This window comes from Pangasianodon hypophthalmus, chromosome 19, assembly GCF_027358585.1.
Source record: "Pangasianodon hypophthalmus isolate fPanHyp1 chromosome 19, fPanHyp1.pri, whole genome shotgun sequence".
Classification (NCBI taxonomy): domain Eukaryota; kingdom Metazoa; phylum Chordata; class Actinopteri; order Siluriformes; family Pangasiidae; genus Pangasianodon; species Pangasianodon hypophthalmus.
Window position 1 is genome coordinate 17585994 of NC_069728.1, and position 17634 is coordinate 17603627.

General features: G+C 39.0%; 2 protein-coding genes across 2 annotated transcripts; one reads left to right on the plus strand and one right to left on the minus strand.

Annotated features, from left to right (window-relative positions):
- Positions 1 to 349: 349 nt before the first annotated feature.
- churc1 (churchill domain containing 1) lies at positions 350 to 3512 on the minus strand. Its single transcript, XM_026923407.3, has 4 exons — positions 3354 to 3512; positions 2308 to 2443; positions 1881 to 1951; positions 350 to 854 (listed from the first exon to the last, which is right to left on the minus strand). The coding sequence occupies exons 1-4, from the start codon at positions 3390 to 3392 to the stop codon at positions 762 to 764; spliced, it is 339 nt and encodes a 112-aa protein (XP_026779208.1). The 5' UTR covers positions 3393 to 3512; the 3' UTR covers positions 350 to 761.
- A 2411-nt stretch (positions 3513 to 5923) lies between these two features.
- znf106b (zinc finger protein 106b) lies at positions 5924 to 17108 on the plus strand. Its single transcript, XM_053242359.1, has 9 exons — positions 5924 to 6865; positions 9013 to 9074; positions 9211 to 9411; positions 10308 to 11501; positions 12112 to 12568; positions 12678 to 12720; positions 13545 to 13693; positions 14047 to 14107; positions 14382 to 17108. Exons 1-9 carry the CDS (start codon positions 6707 to 6709, stop codon positions 14663 to 14665), a joined length of 2610 nt encoding a protein of 869 aa, XP_053098334.1. The 5' UTR covers positions 5924 to 6706; the 3' UTR covers positions 14666 to 17108.
- Positions 17109 to 17634: the final 526 nt, after the last annotated feature.

The window sequence follows — 17634 nt, forward strand, 5'->3', positions numbered from 1 at the left end:
ATAGGGCATGAATACCAAAAAAAAAAACCTTCAGGAAAGCTTACAGAAGCAAACTGTTTATCTATGTTGCTCCACAAAGAAGAGTTGTGGTAGAAAAGCTTGTGTCATTAATACACTGGAGCTTCTGCAGCTTTGAATTCATGTTATATAGTCCCGTTTTTAAGGTTAATTATTGGTAAAATTCAATACCTGCCCCAAGAGTCTACAGTATTATGAGTAAGTTTTTCAGTGAACAGGTTTTCTGTGTTAAAGGAAAACGTCAGCACTCTTGCCTGCGGTAATCGCACATGTGCTACAGATACAGTAGAGTATTCCTTTAATGTCAAGCAGAAATAAACTGAGGATGTGATGGAGCATCATTTATTTTATTTAGACAAAGCATACAAAAGAGTTTTAATAAAAGTTTACAGTATACACTGAACAAGCAGAAATGCTGCAGCAGCGGATGAGCAGGAGGCTTTAATGTAAAACATACAGGATTGTTTTATTTACACTATTCATTCTTCACTCTTGTCAGATCTTATTAATACCATTAAAGCCTACGGTAAGTTCCTCAGGGAGAGAATGCCCGAATACAGAGCCGACGTTCAAGCTGCAGATCATTTCTGGAAGGTTCTCAAGGACATGAACAAATACACACAACTGGATTATAATCTGTCAGTCATTTTAAAATGGCCTCCGGAGCTCAGCATGGATGAAACTCTGCGCGAGTGGAGCTTCTTATTTAAGACCAATTTAAGACTGTTCTGTGTCTTTTCTGTTTAGAAGAGTGGGGCGGCTTGTCTGGGATCATCTGGCATCACACTGATGGAATCTTCCGCCTTCCCACACAGCATACACAACATTGTGTATTCCTGAAAGATTTAAAAAATAATAACACAAAAACTTCACAAAAGTCTTTTTTTTTTTTTTTTTTAGCTTTATTACTCCAGCATTACTAAGTTGGAGAAAACTATTTATACACCAAAGCACTGTTGAAATCTCGAATCAGAAGTGGATTAATTTTCTATAACAGCAGCTCTGATAGTAGTGCTAAGTGTAACATCAGTGACAGGTTTATATTCATGCACTCATAACATTTACAGAAACATTTCATACACAAGGACCTGTATGGCTTGTATTTGTTTAACAGTTACGGAAGGAGTCTCCAGTGTCAGAGCTTTGTAACAGTCAGAGGTAAAGCTGTAACTTTAAGTTTTCTGACATCTTCGGGACAGACGAGTTTATGCTTCCCGTTTCTCAGCAACATGACAAGCTGCAATTTTTTTTTTTTGTCTTATTAACTTTTTTTTTTTAATGAAAAAAAAAAAGAGAGGCTGGTGAGGGAACGACTGTTTATAGCTGACTTGTTTCGCAAACATAAAATGTAACTATAACAGGTTAAAAAGTATGACATGTCATTCATAAATACATTTAAAATTACATCGTCAACAAATTGGCACGGTTCAAGAGGAATAAAACACTTTGGTTCATGCTGTTATAGGAAAATAATCACCTTTGGAGTGGTAACAGTAACTGCATCATTCCATTATCCCGTAGTTGATTATTTCACTATAGCAGCGTGACACAGAGTGCTTTATTCCTTACATAAGAACAATTTTAAGTCTCTCTCTCATGATTTCCTCATGCTGACACTTTTATTTTTAGCGTATAAAAGTTGTAGGTTTTATTGATCGAATTCAACATCTGTATTTAAACTGTTCTTAAGTGAGTTTGGAGTAAACAAGTTTTCTGTTCTTTTCTCAGTATGGAGAAAAATGCTGAAATATTCGTCCACTGTAAACACACACACACACACACACACACACACACACACACACACTCTACAGATGCAGTTAAGAGTGATTTGGGCGAAAAATGATAAAGAATGAAGCTCTTACCTGATAGTCATCCACCACAGAGAAGGTGTACTCGTGTCTGGCTATGACATGGTCACAATTCTTGCACTTATCTGTACGGAGAAAATAGTTCAAGTTTCACTTTGTGGTTTTGGCTAAGACACTAATTTATTTTGCAATATATAAAGTTACAATGTTATGGACTGATAAAGTCTCTCCTAAGAGCGGGAGAGAAAAGGAGAAGCATAGAAAGAATGCAAATTTAAAAAAATAAAAGGAGAGAAATCATGCACATCAAGGAATTAAAAAAATGTCAGGAATAAAGGGGGAAAAAATACATAAGAAAAAAAAGAAAAAAAATAAAACAGAGAGAAAAACAAAATGAGGAGGGAAGGATACTGAGTAGCAAACACGGATTTAATTTTATTTGATTTAAAAAAAAAAAAAAAAAAAAAAAAAAAAAACTCACGTAGGTAAGTGACTATCTCCTCCTCGTCTTCATCCACCAGCGTCTTGTTGCTGATGAGCACGAAGTCTCGCTGCTGACAGTTGGCGCATCCCAGGAAGTTCATCAGATACGAGCCGTTATCCAGGCAGGTGTTTCCCTGTAAACATTACAGAGTAGTCAGAGCAGAGCTGGGCGATATTATATAAACTCAACATCACGATAAATTACATAACATATGTATTATCGGTAGCTTCCGAAGGCGTTTATGTAACATTTATGGAAGGAGTCTCCGGTGCCAGCGCTTTTGTAGCAGTCAGTAAGGACAGAAGAGTTTACGCTTTTAACTTTGCGCTTTTCTTGGTAACATGAAAAGCTGCGTTTGTCATGTCTTGTTGACTTCAAGAGAGAGAAGAGAGAGAAGAGAGAGAAGAGAGAGAGAGAGAGAGAGAGAGAAGCGCTGGTGAAGGAGCAACTGTTTACAGCTGCTATAGCGTAAGTGAGAACAGGAACTAACTTGTTTCCAGACCTTCCATAACATCAAATATAACTATAATAAATATTACAGACATACAGTATCAGGTTGTGATCTAATAATTAGCAAATTGCTGTGGTATAAGAGGAATAAAACCCTTGTGGCTGAGTAGATGTAGATGTTTGTAGATGTTCAATAAAATGATACGTGAGTCATCGCTTTTTAACTCAGCAACACTGTTTGCTATGAAAACCCAAAAATAATAACATAGACATCGAGTATCGTGGGAAAATATTGCGATATGATGTTTTTTACGGTATCGAACACCACTCTGTATCACTGCTAATGAAAACAGTCTCATACTAAACGCATGCCAATGAGTTCATCATGTCACAGTCATGTTAGAACTGAAAACTGAGTCTGTACTAGAGCCAGAACTGTTGATGCTGAAGAATAATTCAGTAAATTATCATCTCAAAGTTGCTGAAACACTGATGCACAGTGGCGACTGTTTCATAATGTCTGTATTAGCTAATCGCTAACGATATTTATTAATTAATTAATGAAATCTGACTATAAACCATATTAAACTCACCCTGTCAGGATATTCCTTCTGCACACAATCTGTACACATTTTTATATTTAAAAAAAAAACTAACAAATGACGAGATTTATACAGTTTAAAGTAGCTAGCTGTTTTTAGCGCACTTTACTTCCGCACTCTCTTCTTCTCTGGTTGGAGTTTAGTGGTGTGTTTGTTTCAGCGCCACCTAGCGGTTTGAAGAGGAATCGCACTCTGTGAAATCTATTTAAATTGTTAAAATCTCAAGTCAATTGGGTTTTTATTGTCATTCCTCATTTTATTGTCCACATCAGAAGGAAATGTCCAGTACCATGGTGAAACACAGGACAGTAGGCAAGACTACATAAAGTGCAAATGAGTGCAGGACAATAAATACACAGAACAGAACAATAGATACATAAGATAATAAATACACAGGACAGAACAGTAGATACACAAGACAATAAATACACAGGACAGAAAATAAATACACAAGACAATAAATACACAGAACAGAACAGTAGATACACAAGATAATAAATACAGAGAACAGGACAAATTAATACACAAGACAATAAATACACAAGACAGAACAATAGATACACAAGACAATAAATACACAGAACAGGACAGTAGATACACAAGATAATAAATACACAGGACAGAAAATAGATACACAAGATAATAAATACAGAGAACAGGACAATAAATACAAAGACAATAAATACACAGGACAGAAAATACACAGGACAGAACAGTAGATACACAAGACAATAAATACACAGGACAATAAATACACAGGACAGAACAATAGATGCACAAGACAATAAATACACAGGACAGAAAATAAATACACAAGACAATAAATACACAGAACAGAACAGTAGATACACAAGATAATAAATACAGAGAACAGGACAATAAATACACAAGACAATAAATACACAGGACAGAACAAAAGATACACAGGACAGTAGATACACAGGACATTGGCTGTAAAGCTGTATTGTGTAGTGTAGCAGAAAGTAAGTGTAGCAGCAATACTGGCAGCAAAGAGTCTCATAAATAAAAAGTGTGTGATGCAGCTTTGTGTAGTGCGGGTGTGCAGTGCTATTGAGTCATACTGGGTTAGGGGTTCGACTAGTTCAGGTGAGCATTGGGAAGCAGCAGGGTGGTGAGTAATCTGACTGCCTCGGGGAAGAAACTGCTGCGGAGGTTGCTGGTGGTGGCACGGACGCTCCTGTATCTTCTACCAAACGGCAGGAGGGTGAAGAGTCTGTGAGAAGGGTCCATAAAGTCTGAAAATACAAGACAGAACAATAGATACACAAGACAATAAATACACAAGACAGTAGATACACAAGACAATAAATACACAGGACAGCAGATACATAAGACAATAAATACACAGGGCAATAGAGACAAGACAGTAGATACACAGGGCAATAGATACACAAGACAATAAATACACAGGACAGTAGATGCACAAGACAATAAATACACAGGGCAATAGACACAAGACAGTAGATACACAGGGCAATAGATACACAAGACAATAAATACACAGGACAGCAAATAAACAAGACAATAAATACACAGGGCAATAGACACAAGACAGTAGATACACAGGGCAATAGATACACAGGGCAATAGATACACAAGACAATAAATACACAGGACAGCAAATAAACAAGACAATAAATACACAGGGCAATAGACACAAGACAGTAGATACACAGGGCAATAGATACACAAGACAATAAATACACAGGACAGAAAAAGTCCATAAAGTCTGAAAATCCCGGTGGCTTTGTGGATGTAGCGGTTGTTGTATGAGGTGTCGATGTTGGGTAGAGAGACTCCGGTGATCTTTTCAGCTGTTCCCAGATTAAAAAGGCCTATTAAAAACCCTAAACCTATTAAAAACACATTCTTAGATCAGAAGCAGTAATCTGGTTGCCAATAGAGTAAAAATATCCTAATTTAATAAATAAGACATTTTAATCCTACATTATTTAGCCTATTCCTAAATCTTAATTTTCCATAACGACAGCTCGTACACAGGGATACAGTACAGTGTATAGTGATAGTGGTGAGGTTTTCTGTAAGGAGATTTTTTTGGAAGGAGTCTCCAGTGTGAGCGCTTTGTAAAGCTCTCCAGGACAGAGGAGTTTGCGTTTTTTATTTAATCTTCAGAAGAGTGAAGTAAAGAGAGGCTGACGAGAGAACGGCTGTTAGAACAGGATCTGACTGGTTTCGTGGATGTTTCACACTATTAAATGCAAGTAACTATAAATGGATAAAAAGTATGACTTGTCATTATTTGATAAATTTCTGTGGTATAAGAGGAATAAAACGTATGTTCCTCTTATACCACAGCAATTTGTCACTGCTAATAATGCTTTTATTTGTTTAAAAAATGGCATACTTTTTTTTTATCTATTTATGGTTACGATTAATGTTACGACACATCCACAAAACAAGTTAGTTTCTGTTATCACTTATATTTTAGCAGCTATAAACAGTCGTTCCCTTCCTGTGTCTGAAAACTTAAAGTTACAGCTTTTACCACTGACTGTTACAAAGCACTAACACTGGAGACTCCTTCCATCAGTGTGAAATAAACATCTCCTTACAGAAAACTTCACCATATCAGTGATTACACACGTTTAAAAAGATGCTTATGTGAGTGTCCATACACCATACACGTCCCTGTGAATGAGCTGTTACTATGGAAACGATGAGATTTTCAGAGCTACTGTTGCAGTGAATTAATCAATACCTTCTGACCAATCAGAATCGAGAATCGATTCAACGCAGCGACTCGAGCTAGATACCCGGATGTGACCGCGGTCTCTGATTCGTCCACATGGCTCTCGCGACATGTTATTTTTCAAACCCTAAACCACCAAAACCATCAGCAGGTATCTTTACTCTTCCTGTTTATGTTTTTGAGAGATTACTGAGGTAATGTAGCCACGCGGACGCTAGGCGGAGATGTTAGCATAACAACCGCAAACTGTTACTAACTCTATAACCAACGAAGAAGAAACAGGAGCCTCGGAGTGGCGAAGAAGAGCTGTTAGACTTTAAACACTGATCTGAGATCAGTGACGCAGCTCGCTTTCAGTGTTTATAAACAAGGCTAAGCTCACACTCTCTGATCCCAGATCAGTGGAAACCACACTGTTATGGTTCACAAGAGTGAGTGTGTTCATGTTCATGGCCATGTGGAAAGTTAGTTTGCCCAGTTAGCCAGCTGGTTTATTATAAAACACAAAATAAGCATATTTTAAAAACAAGTGTAGGCATCATAAAGGTTTTTCCTCTCATTTACTGCAGTGTGTGATCTGAGACCAGTTTATAAAGTGGCTAAGAAAAAGTCAATGTCCACTGGTGTGGTAGGAGGAGGTGAGAAAAAACCTCCATCATTATCATCTTCATCATCATCAGCAGCAGCAGCAGTGATGAAGAAGAAGAACAACAACAACAAAAAAGGAATGGTGAAGAAATGCAACATCTGTCTTCACCAGTACAAATCACAGGTGGGTTACATTACATGACTAAATACAGGTTATGATCACTGACATGCAGCTCAGAAGCTTATTATTGCTAGACATGCATCAATCCCATGCTGAGTTTTGGTATCGAGGTCCATATCTGAAGCTCTGAAGCTCTGAAGCTCTGAATCAGATGAGAGTTGAGATGTTTTCCTGATGACATTTACATTTACATATACATTTATAGAATTGGACAGTGGTGCCCTCATGTGTTAGACGTGCTCCTTGCCGGTCTTCTCCTGTACAACCAGCTGATCCAGGAGTCTCAAAGTTCTCCCACATCACGCCATTGCTTTCGGTTTCCTGTAGCTGGCTGATCAAAATGAAAATACCGATGTTTGCCGATAAAGCCAGAACGGGACCCCCAACCTAAATCCTATTCTTCACCACGCTCCCTTCCCTGAAGACACAAGGAAGACATGCATCAAGACTTTCCAGTTGGTGGAAACTTTCTGAACAACTGAGTCACTGTCTGACTTCGAACGAAGCCTGAAAACTCTAACGAAACGTTAAAGAACACTAAATACCCCAAAACCACTCAATACCACTCAATACCACTGCACACCTGCACTTTACAGCGCTGCATCAGACACCTTTTATTTGTGAGACTCTTTGCTGCCAGTATTGCTGCTACACTTATTGCTGCTTCACTACACAACAGTTTACAGTCCATGTCCTGTGTATTTGTTGTTCTGTGTATTTATTGTCCTGCACTCGTCTCACACTGTTGTGTATCTGCACTTTATGTAGTCTTGTGTATTGTTATGTGTTGCAGCACAGTCCTGGAGAAATGACATTTTGCTCCAATATATAGAGGAATGACAATAAGAACCCACTTAACTAACTTCAACACAGCTTATTTAAAATAAAGGAATACATTTCTGCTGTGTTTGTTACTCCTATGTAACAGGGTTTTTAGCTTTATGGTATTACTACACCATGGCCTGTTTGCACTAGTGTAAGGATGACAGAAGAGCGTCTGCTTAATACTGTCCCGGCTTGTTCTCTGATCTCCGTGTACATCCTGTAGGATAAAAGCATACCTAATAATCAGTTCTCTCGCTCTCTGTCGAGCTTTACGTGTACTCCTTCTGCCGGATGTGATGCTGGTCCCTGGTCCTGATACACGTCTACTCCTCTGGCTCCTCTCATCCTCCGGACTTGCATGCTTCGTCCTTTACAGAAATCCATAGTTTTTAAATATTCTTTCATCTTTTTGGATTTAAAGCTCGCTTCAAGGAAGTCTTGAAGGGAATGGTGGTACAGAGTGGGGTTTGATCTCGTATGAGAATCCAGGACACACACCATTTGTCTGAAAGTACGGCGCTGTCACGTATCTGTTTCACGAATCTCACTCTGTTACAGTGAAGACATCAGTTTCAGATCAGATCACCTTTATATATTGATGGTGTACAGTACTGTGCAAAAGTCTTAGGCACCCTATTTTTTTTAGTACAAACTTTGTTATAGATTTTTATTTTATGACTTCTAAACATTATAAAAACTTTTTAGAATTCCAAACGTTAGTTTTCCACACGAAATTAAATGTTACAGAAAAATGTTTGTATGTCAGTAAAGAAAGCAGCAGATTCCATAAGAGACACTTTTCAGATAAAAACATAATGAAGGCTGCTGGGTTTCGCTGCAGAAATAAGAAGCGAGTCGACAGTTAAAGTCTCCAGAAGAACTGTGGCTGCTTCTGCAAGATGCTCAGTAACACTTACAGCTCATTTCCTTATAAAACTGCACACACTGCACCTGAGAATACTATTTTTTTATATTTATATTTATAGTATTTTTACTACTTTTACTATTTTATAGTATTTTTTTTTAATGTAGAAACATTTAGTTTCATTATATTTGAAGGCATCTTTGCTCAACAGCATTTCTTTGCATATGCCTAAGACATTTACACAGAACTGTATATAAAAAAAAAAAAATGATTTGAAACAGAAAAAACTGGATTGGTGCATCATATTTATGGATCTTCTGTGTCAGCTACTGCAGAATAGCGTGTCGAGTTTAAATCTTTTTTTTTTTTTTAATTTTGTATCCACCTGAGCATCACCATATTCAACACTCATATAGATGTGTGAACCTAAACTTTCTTATTTCCCCCGTTTTCTGACTAGAACCTGGATAAACACATGCATAGCCGCACACATCATGAGGCGATCGAGAGACTTAAAGGAGGGTAGGTTTGCCATAACTGCTCAAATGCTCATTTTTCTATTATTTTGATTAGTATAAATTATAAAATGATGTGTTTGTGTAGAGGTGTAGACTTTTAAAAATCAATCAGATGTGTCTGATTGTTCTCATTCTCTCAGGGAGCAGATGCACAAGTGTTGGGCGTGTGATGTGTCCGTGCCGGGTTTGGAGCAGTTCAGCAAACACATTGAAACCAAAGAGCACATCAGCAAGCTGTTTTCCCTGAAGCAGCGCAAACAGAGCGGCTTTGCAGTGGATTACAGTAACGACGAGCTGAATGCTCTCTGTGCTCAGAGAGACCAGAACCGCTCACTGTTAAAGTAAGCCTTAATACAGTGTATACCAGGGGTGTCCAAAGTCCGGCCTCAGGGCCAAATGCAGCCTGTGGATGGATGTTAATCGGATGTTAACCATGACTTCTGTCTTAGATTGAATGATAGGCAGCCCACCGGCCAACACGGTGCAGTTTTTCCTTTGGCTGTGACAGCTAAACTGCGAGAACTTCTTTTCTCTGACTACATCTGCAAATTAATTTAGCAAATGCGTATGCAAATGCATGTACCCCGTATGTCAAGAGACTATTTCATAATTTAATTTAATCACGGAATTTAATATCTTGAGACATTATGGGAATTCCAGAAAAAATACTCAGATGATGAGAGCGCAGAGAACCTGAAACAACTGGAAACTATCCTGGAAGAAGTAATTTTTATCAGAGCAAAAAGGCCACAGAACAATAGAGCTAATAAGTGGAAAACCTTTCGTGAATTCTTGAGTCAAAGTGGTCGATGTCGTTTATCCAGAATTTACGAATATCATCTATAACTGTTAGCTGATACCCTGCTGCAGGTATTCCACTAAAATTAAATTCACTATACTGGAGCTTTAAAATAATATTTTGGTGACTGGCCCTCAGGTATTTTGATGTGGTCTAATCAGGCCCTCTTTGACAAAAGTTTGAACACCCTGGTGTATACAGGACTTGGGTAGAGCCTGAGATAACTGAGTGACACAGATGTTTTTCAGGTGTCTCGCTCCGAGGGGTGTTACAGTCTGAAATTTTCACCGTTAATCTAAAAATAGCAAAGTATTAACCAACCACACATATTCCAAAGAGTAAACGAAAGAGTACAGATAGATGAGATGAAATTAGGTATACAAACCAAAGCTCTTATTGAACTTTGAAGTTATCTGTCCCATCTCTCCTCACTATTAGACTCCAGAAGCATAAAGAGAAGCAGAAAAAGCTGAGAGAAAGAAAGGCAGCGAAGTTCCAGGAAGCTTTTAATCAGAAATCACAGATGAAAGATAAGGACTGGAGCAGACTGGCTAAAGGTTTCGGCCCACCCGGATCACACGCCGCAGAATCGAAGTGGAGTGGCAATAAAAGTGTCGCGTATCCACTTAATAATGAAAACAAACAGGGAATGATGAACGCAGAACCTGTTCTCGAGTCTGTAAGCGACGAAGGAGCCCAAACTGTAGACAGTTTTTGTTGGCAGACACCCAAGTCCATCACATGGTCCATGAAGAAATCATGGTCCACAAGTGATCAGTTGGCTCAATCGGAAATCTTCTCTTCCTGGGAGGAAGACGAATCGCAGCAGAGCCAGTACACATCCAGAAAGCAGGATAAAGTCGCGTTGGATCAGAAGAGATCATGTGATGCACACACCTCTGATTGTCCACCTGTGAAGAAGCAATGTTTAAGAGATGTTCCATCCATGAAGCCCAGATTAACTCCATCTGTTTGTGGTGAAAAAGTGGAGAGTGAGTGTGTGAGTCAGTCTACATCTGCTGCTGCACCGCTCCGTGCTCCAGGGCTGGTCCAGAGTCACATGGATCGCTTGTCCATAATGCTGAAGAATATCCGTAAGTCTCTGGATGAGGAGCGTCTGCCTGTCAGTTCTTCAGAAGATCCTGATCCCAAGCTCACACCTGTGACCGTCGACGGATTAAAGCGAAATGATCAGGGCAAAGAAACAACACTTTCAGAAGATCAGTATTTCTCTGAAAAGTGTCCGCAGAAGTCATCCATAAAGAGTCAAAAATGTGAAGCGCAAACCCGCAAGACTAAGAGAAAACCATCTCCACGCAAACAGGTAAACAGTCTTCCAGCATCCAGTGCTGACCCGCAGGAGAAACCAGAACTCTCCCAGACCAGGCACGTCCTCCCGACCTTGTTGAGTCGATCCGTCAGCAAAACGGAAGCCAACAAACCCAACCTGAAAGTGGCCCGAGGAATCCGCACGTCCCAGAAGCCGAGCCAGGCAGGCGCTGAGTCGCGGGTGCTGAAGCCGGCGCTGCAGAAGCTCATCAGCTCGAAGAGCTCGCAGTGGCGTGTCAACTGGAAGGAGATTTATCAGGAAGCGACACACAGGAAACTGCAGAAAGAGAAGGGCATGCCCAGGTGAGTGAGAACAGGTAGCATTCACTCATAAACTCTTTCACGTAATTTCATAGCAATCACGAGTTTTTGATTTTTTTTTTTTAGTTAATTAATCCTAATGCACTGCAATATTAGTTAGCTAATTATCTAAAATGCCATAAATCACAATCTCCTCATACCCACCTCACACACAGCGTCCCTGGGATAGATCCACTACGACCATGACCAGGATTAAACGCTTACCGAAGATGAATTAATAAATGAAATAATTAATATTAGCTGTTTATTTAACACGTGCTGTTTTTACAGAATGAATGAATGACAATTTCTCCTTTTAGAAATATGTATTTTTCCTGTAAACATCTTTGAGACAACAGAGACTGTGATCATTTGCATTATTAGTAACTATTCATTTTCTATCAAATGAAAATGAAAATAATCTTTGATCCATAAATTATGGTGTTCTTCTTCTCAAAAGTCATTCAGTTAGTCACCGAGCCTTACTTTGACTCAAAGATCGATACATTTAAAGCCCTATAAGAAACAACAGTTTTCTGTTCATTTAAAATAAATCAGTTTTGAAAAGTAAAAATACCATTTCTTGAGTCATAACTGTGGCATCTTTTTGAAGGTTCGGGATTGAGCTCGTGACTCCGTTACCTCCTGACTCACAAGGACTCGAGGCTGAAGAACTTGCGCACTTCGAGTTAGATGAAGGCTTCCAGTGGGAGTCTATCGAGTGTGATACTGTAACTCTACCTCGCTCAGTCAATCCCTCGAGCAAAGACGCCTGTAGACTCACAGCAGTGGAACAGAAGAAAAGAGACGTCGGAGAGAATCACAGCACCTCAGGGACGAGCAGATCTTCTGAGTTTGTTGCAGATCGGCTGGAAAACTGTGATATTAATGACGATAATACATCAGAAACCAGAGAGTTTGGAAGACTACAAAACTTACCACCACTAGACACTTTAGTTTGTGTAAAGTCAGAGAAACCGGATGATTATTGCTCAGAGCCGATGCAGGAAAAAGCTGAGCACAACAGAATCCAGTCCTTCCCTGTTACACAAATAAAACAGGAAAAGCAGGTATGAATACACCACTGCATTATATAAATTATGGAATAAATAATAAGGAAATGGCAACGAGAGAAAATAGTATCTCAACGTCTTAACAATTGTTTTGCTTCTTCCACAGGATTTTCCCAAAACTGACACGCTGAACAAAAATCTTCCAAAAAGTAAGTGAATGCTCATCACGAAAACATGGATCTATATATCAGAATGTGCAGTGCCTTGTGTAAGTATTCACCCAGGGGTAAAGAAGGGCTACCTTTACCCATAAACCCAGAGGCTAAGGGCAACTCTGAAGGAGCTGGAGAGATCCACAGCTCAGATTAGACAGTCCACAAAGTCTGCTTTTATGAAAGAGTGGCGAATCATATGAAATCCTGAGAAAACCATCATCGCAGTGAAGCATGGTGGCGGTAGCATCGTGTTGCGTGTTACCCCCGGCCACTTGGTTGCCTCTCAGACTAATCCCCTCTTTACCCTTTATAGTCAATGTATTTAGGTGGACTTGTTTTGATAGCTCCTTGGTCTTCATCGTGCTCTTTTGTTTAGGCGTGTGTGTTCTCTAATGAACTTCCAGGAACAGGTGACCTTTACTGAGGTCACATGACACTTGAATTGCACACAGGTCGACTCCATTTAACTAATTACGTGACTTCTGATGGTAACCGCACCAGAATTAATATAGAGGTTTCACAGCAATGGGAGTGAATACTTATGCAATCACAACTTTTATTTACGTTTTTTTTTTTTCCCCCCCAATTTGAAAATGTAACACACACACACACACTTCAATATTATGGCTATTTTGTGTAGTTTCATGACATATAATCCTTATTAAGTCCATTTCAGTTCCAGGTTGTAACACTACAAAATGTGGAAAAGTTTAAGGGGGGTGAATACTTATGCATGACACTGGTGTGACATTTGTCTGGCTGTATAAACAATGTAACTACACAGTTACAGGTTAGTGTGTGTGTGTGTGTGTGTTTAGGCCAGGTGAATGAACTGTTAGTCATGTCTCTGAGAGAGGACGAGTTGTGCAGCTCTCTGGATGTTGTGGACAGTCGACTGCTCCGGGCTCAAGCTGCCCTACAAACTGCCTTCCTGGAAGTTCAGCGCCTTCAGATGATCAAACAGCAGGTCTGCAGCAGTAAAATACTTCTGCCTGATAATCGTTAACCGTGCGCTCACACTAGCAAGCAACAAACCAGCTTTTTTTTTTAATCCAAAGTTTTGATAGAAAATCTTAGTAGGCAAATGATCTACAAGCTGCTCTATGCTTTCTACATCTCACAGTGTTACATCTTGTTTAAAATCCCTGAAAAAGTTTAAACTGAGGTTTATCTTCTGTTAATCATTTGGATTTGCTAGTGTAAGCACAGAAAAATATATTGTCTATAACCAGCAAATGTTGTAGCAGCGTGTTAGGGAAATGTCTGTATTTGCTTTTAAGTGTCTTTTTAAAGGTCTAAATGTTTTGGGGTTTTTTTTAGGTAACTGCAGAGATGTCGTCCCTCAGAAGTAAACGAATAGACATCCTGCAGAGAATAAAAAGTAAGAGCACTTCATTAGTGAAATAACTGAAAAAAAAGTAACGATAACATGATCTGAAACTTTATTACTATTTATTTTAAAAGTAATGTGCTCAGAAAAGTTAAAGATGTGACAGTGGAAATGATACTTAATACACAACCTTCTAAAGTGATCAGCTTTTTTTCTGTTAAATATCAACATAAGGAATAGCATTTTCCTTCTTATGTGAAATGAAATAACACGAAGCAAATTTTAAAGCTCTTCTCAAAGTTTGTACTCTTCACACTTTGTCCAGGTTCCAGACTCGACCAGACATCTGATGCAGATTCTCCCGGTTCTGCCGTTCAGACGCACCGGAGAGCTGCAGCTACCTCGAGCGAGCATCAGGACACAGCGCTGGATCGCTCTTCTTTTCTGCAGGGGCCTCACACTGACGGTGGCGATCAAAGACGCACTGATTTAAGCTTAGCTTTAGTTCCAGGCTCTGAATCAAGAAAGACACACATCGAAATCTCCAAAAGCAGCCTTCCACACCTTCGTCAGCTGAGCCCTGAGGCCCAGCCGAGTACCACCCAGTAACCTTCGCTCGGTAGTGTGTGTCGAATCGACTGCAAATTTACGCTGCTGTATTGTAAAAAAAGTGACTGAAGGGATGAACTCGAGCCTCTTAAAAGTCCTCCGTGCTTATGGAAGATGTTTCCGAAGCTCGGAAGAGCATTAGTGGCTGTTTAGGAGGTCTGCGTGCTTTCAAAGGGCTTTTTTTTTCCCCTGATAAGATTTATCTATATATTTTTCTAAACAACGCACTGAAGTGTTCTTTTTGCACAGATGCTATGTGGGCGTGGTTTATTCTCAGTACAGCGTTGACACTGACATGGTGGAGTGTGTGGTGCTGTACGTGTGTATCATCTACAGCAGTGTTGTCACTAATCAGCAGGATCAAATACAATCCACCAATAAAATACAAGATGACCAACACGGTGGTCTAATAAATTAGGAATAAAACACTTGGCGGCGTGCTGTTCAAGGAAAATAATCAAAGCTGGAGCAGTGTGATGAAGCGGAGTTGAAGTGGAACAAAATGGCTTATTTCTCTTACACCACATCAATTTGCCAACAATTAGAATTTTTTATTTATTAATGAATAACATTTTTTTATCCACTTATAGTTACATTTAATGTCTAATGTTGAAACAAGCTAGTTCCTGTACTTACTTACGTTAATTACCAAAACCTGCAGCTAGTCATGTTACTGAGAAACCGCAAAACGTACAAAACTCGACACTGACACTGGAGACTCCTTCCATAAGCCATAAATGATAATAAACGTCTCCTCACAGAAAACTTCACAGCACTGATTATACATATTTGTTAAATAACAACACTTTTTTTTTTTATATCATTTAAATATGTATGCATATTATTATTACAAGTCCCTGTGTATGAGCTGTTACTATGGAAACGATAACACATTAGCGCATTAATATAAACATGTAATATTAACTAGCGCATTAATATAAACATGTGATTTGCCTTCCAGCCAAAACGACCACCAGAGCTGCTGTTATAGAAAGTTAATCAACACCTTTTGACCAATCAGATTCGAGAGTTCAGCAGCGCTGTGCTATAAAGTGCAGTAACACACACGACATCACGTCAGGGTCACTGCTGTACGGAGAACAAACGCCACCATTTCATGGTTCGATGAGTAAAAGAGGGGCTAAAAAGTGAACTGTATAAAATGTAGAGCTGATAAACTAACTGATGAGTGCCTATTACTGATTACAACATGATCCGTCTGTCTGATTGATCTAATCTGATCTGTAATTAAATCAGTAATTAAATTGCATGCAGCATACAGTATGTAGTAGAACAGTAAGTTCTGTATCACACACGTTCCAGGTTAATCAGACTTTTTTTTTTTGGTCCAGCTCACCGATATCACGAGTGTGTAGGGAGAGTCCACCATACACACCAAGTCTTTGTGCACTTAATCAACTAATCAGACAGATGTGTCGTGATCAATCAGTCTTTATCAGTCTCTTTAATTTAATGAACAACTGACATTAAGCTGCTTTTTTTTTCCGCACCTCTTCAGTCCTAGCTTGTATCAGCTAACTAACTAGCCTAACTTGCTGTCCAGATTCAGGTTATTATTATCAGTAATGCAGATGAAAAAGATGGGTGTAACTCTGGTTGATGAGGAGTCGTTTGTCTGCGCTGTAGCTCCAGATTCGGAAAATCAACAGAATTTAAGCTGCTTGTGTGACTTTACCGTATGCACACAAAGTCCCAAAAAAATTATAAGTTGTAATTTTGAGTTACATTACATTGTTTTTTTCCCCCCAACCTCTTTAACAAGCTTAATTTTTTCACCTCCATGTTTGTTTGTTTGTTTAGGGCAGTGGTGGATTAGAAGGTCAGGGGTTAAGCCCCAGCGCGGAAAGCTGCCACTGTTGGGCCCTTGAGCAAGGCCCTTAACCCTCTCTGCTCCAGGGGCGCTGTATCACGGCTGACCCCAACTTCCTAACAAGCTGGGATATGCGAAAAAAAAAAAAAAGAATTTCACTGTGTTGTAATATAGACGTGACAAATAATTCTTCTTGTGTTTCTCGCTTGGCGTCACTCAGCGCTAAAAAATTTGGAAAATACTGTACCATTTACAAACTATTCATAAAGTCTATAATCAGAATACACTGTAGCTATATGAAAATAAGCTATATGTGTTTATCCAGTATTTTTGCACTTCTGTTTACATCATTGTTTGTGTTTGTGTGTTTGCTTTCTCTCTTTATAGGACGGTTATTCGCAGGGGTTATAGAATCTGCTTCATTTTTTTCAAGCTGCATTCATCGTTTAGATGACTGCTGAATTTGTTGTGTTTGAAACATTATAAAAGAACATTGTATTTATTTTCCCTCACGAATACGCCCGAAGTGTTTCTGTGAGAATTTTGCTAAATAATCCTTTGAATGTAATTAACTACAATTAAAGAATTTATTTACTTTTTAAGCTTTCAGAATTGTCAAGAGTGCACACTTTGTAGTGAACAGGTTCATTTCCTGCTTCTTTTCTCTTGTTTAAAGGTTTGTTTAGTTGGTTCACGTTTCAAAATGGATGCAGTTTGCAGGAAGTAAGTGGTAATTGAATCTCAATTTTTTTTTTAATTGAGTTTGTTCTCCGCTGTGATAGCTTGACAATAATGCTGCGGTTGATTTGGACTTCGGAAATGACATCAGAATTGTGTCATTTTTTAGCTTCGTGTGTTCAAGCTACAAAAAAATGGACGCCTACATGTTCATCTTTTGTTAGCAACAATCTAGCCAGCTAACTGTAACCCTAGGGTTAGGGTGCCTAGGGTCTAACCAAGTTCAACAGGGTATTCAACAAGTTAGCATACTAATCAGAGTTAGCATTAGCAAGGATTTTCATGATATCACATGACATCAAGCGCACTATATAACACTATAACCATACAAAATCCGGCTCATGATGATTTATGAGAATGGTCACAAGTGCAGTCGCTGTCCTTTTTTCTTCGTAATAAG

Excerpts from the sequence above, each read along its gene's own strand:
- churc1 (XM_026923407.3), bottom strand. The coding sequence starts at position 3,392 with ATGTGTACAGATTGTGTGCAGAAGGAATATCCTGACAGG. Across the intron at positions 1,952-2,307 it reads GGAGATAGTCACTTACCTAC|ATAAGTGCAAGAATTGTGAC; the intron begins GTGAGTTTTTTT and ends TTCTCCGTACAG. Across the intron at positions 855-1,880 it reads CTGTGGTGGATGACTATCAG|GAATACACAATGTTGTGTAT; the intron begins GTAAGAGCTTCA and ends TAAATCTTTCAG.
- znf106b (XM_053242359.1), top strand. The coding sequence starts at position 6,707 with ATGTCCACTGGTGTGGTAGGAGGAGGTGAGAAAAAACCTCCATCATTA. Across the intron at positions 9,075-9,210 it reads ATCGAGAGACTTAAAGGAGG|GGAGCAGATGCACAAGTGTT; the intron begins GTAGGTTTGCCA and ends TCATTCTCTCAG. Across the intron at positions 9,412-10,307 it reads CAGAACCGCTCACTGTTAAA|ACTCCAGAAGCATAAAGAGA; the intron begins GTAAGCCTTAAT and ends CCTCACTATTAG.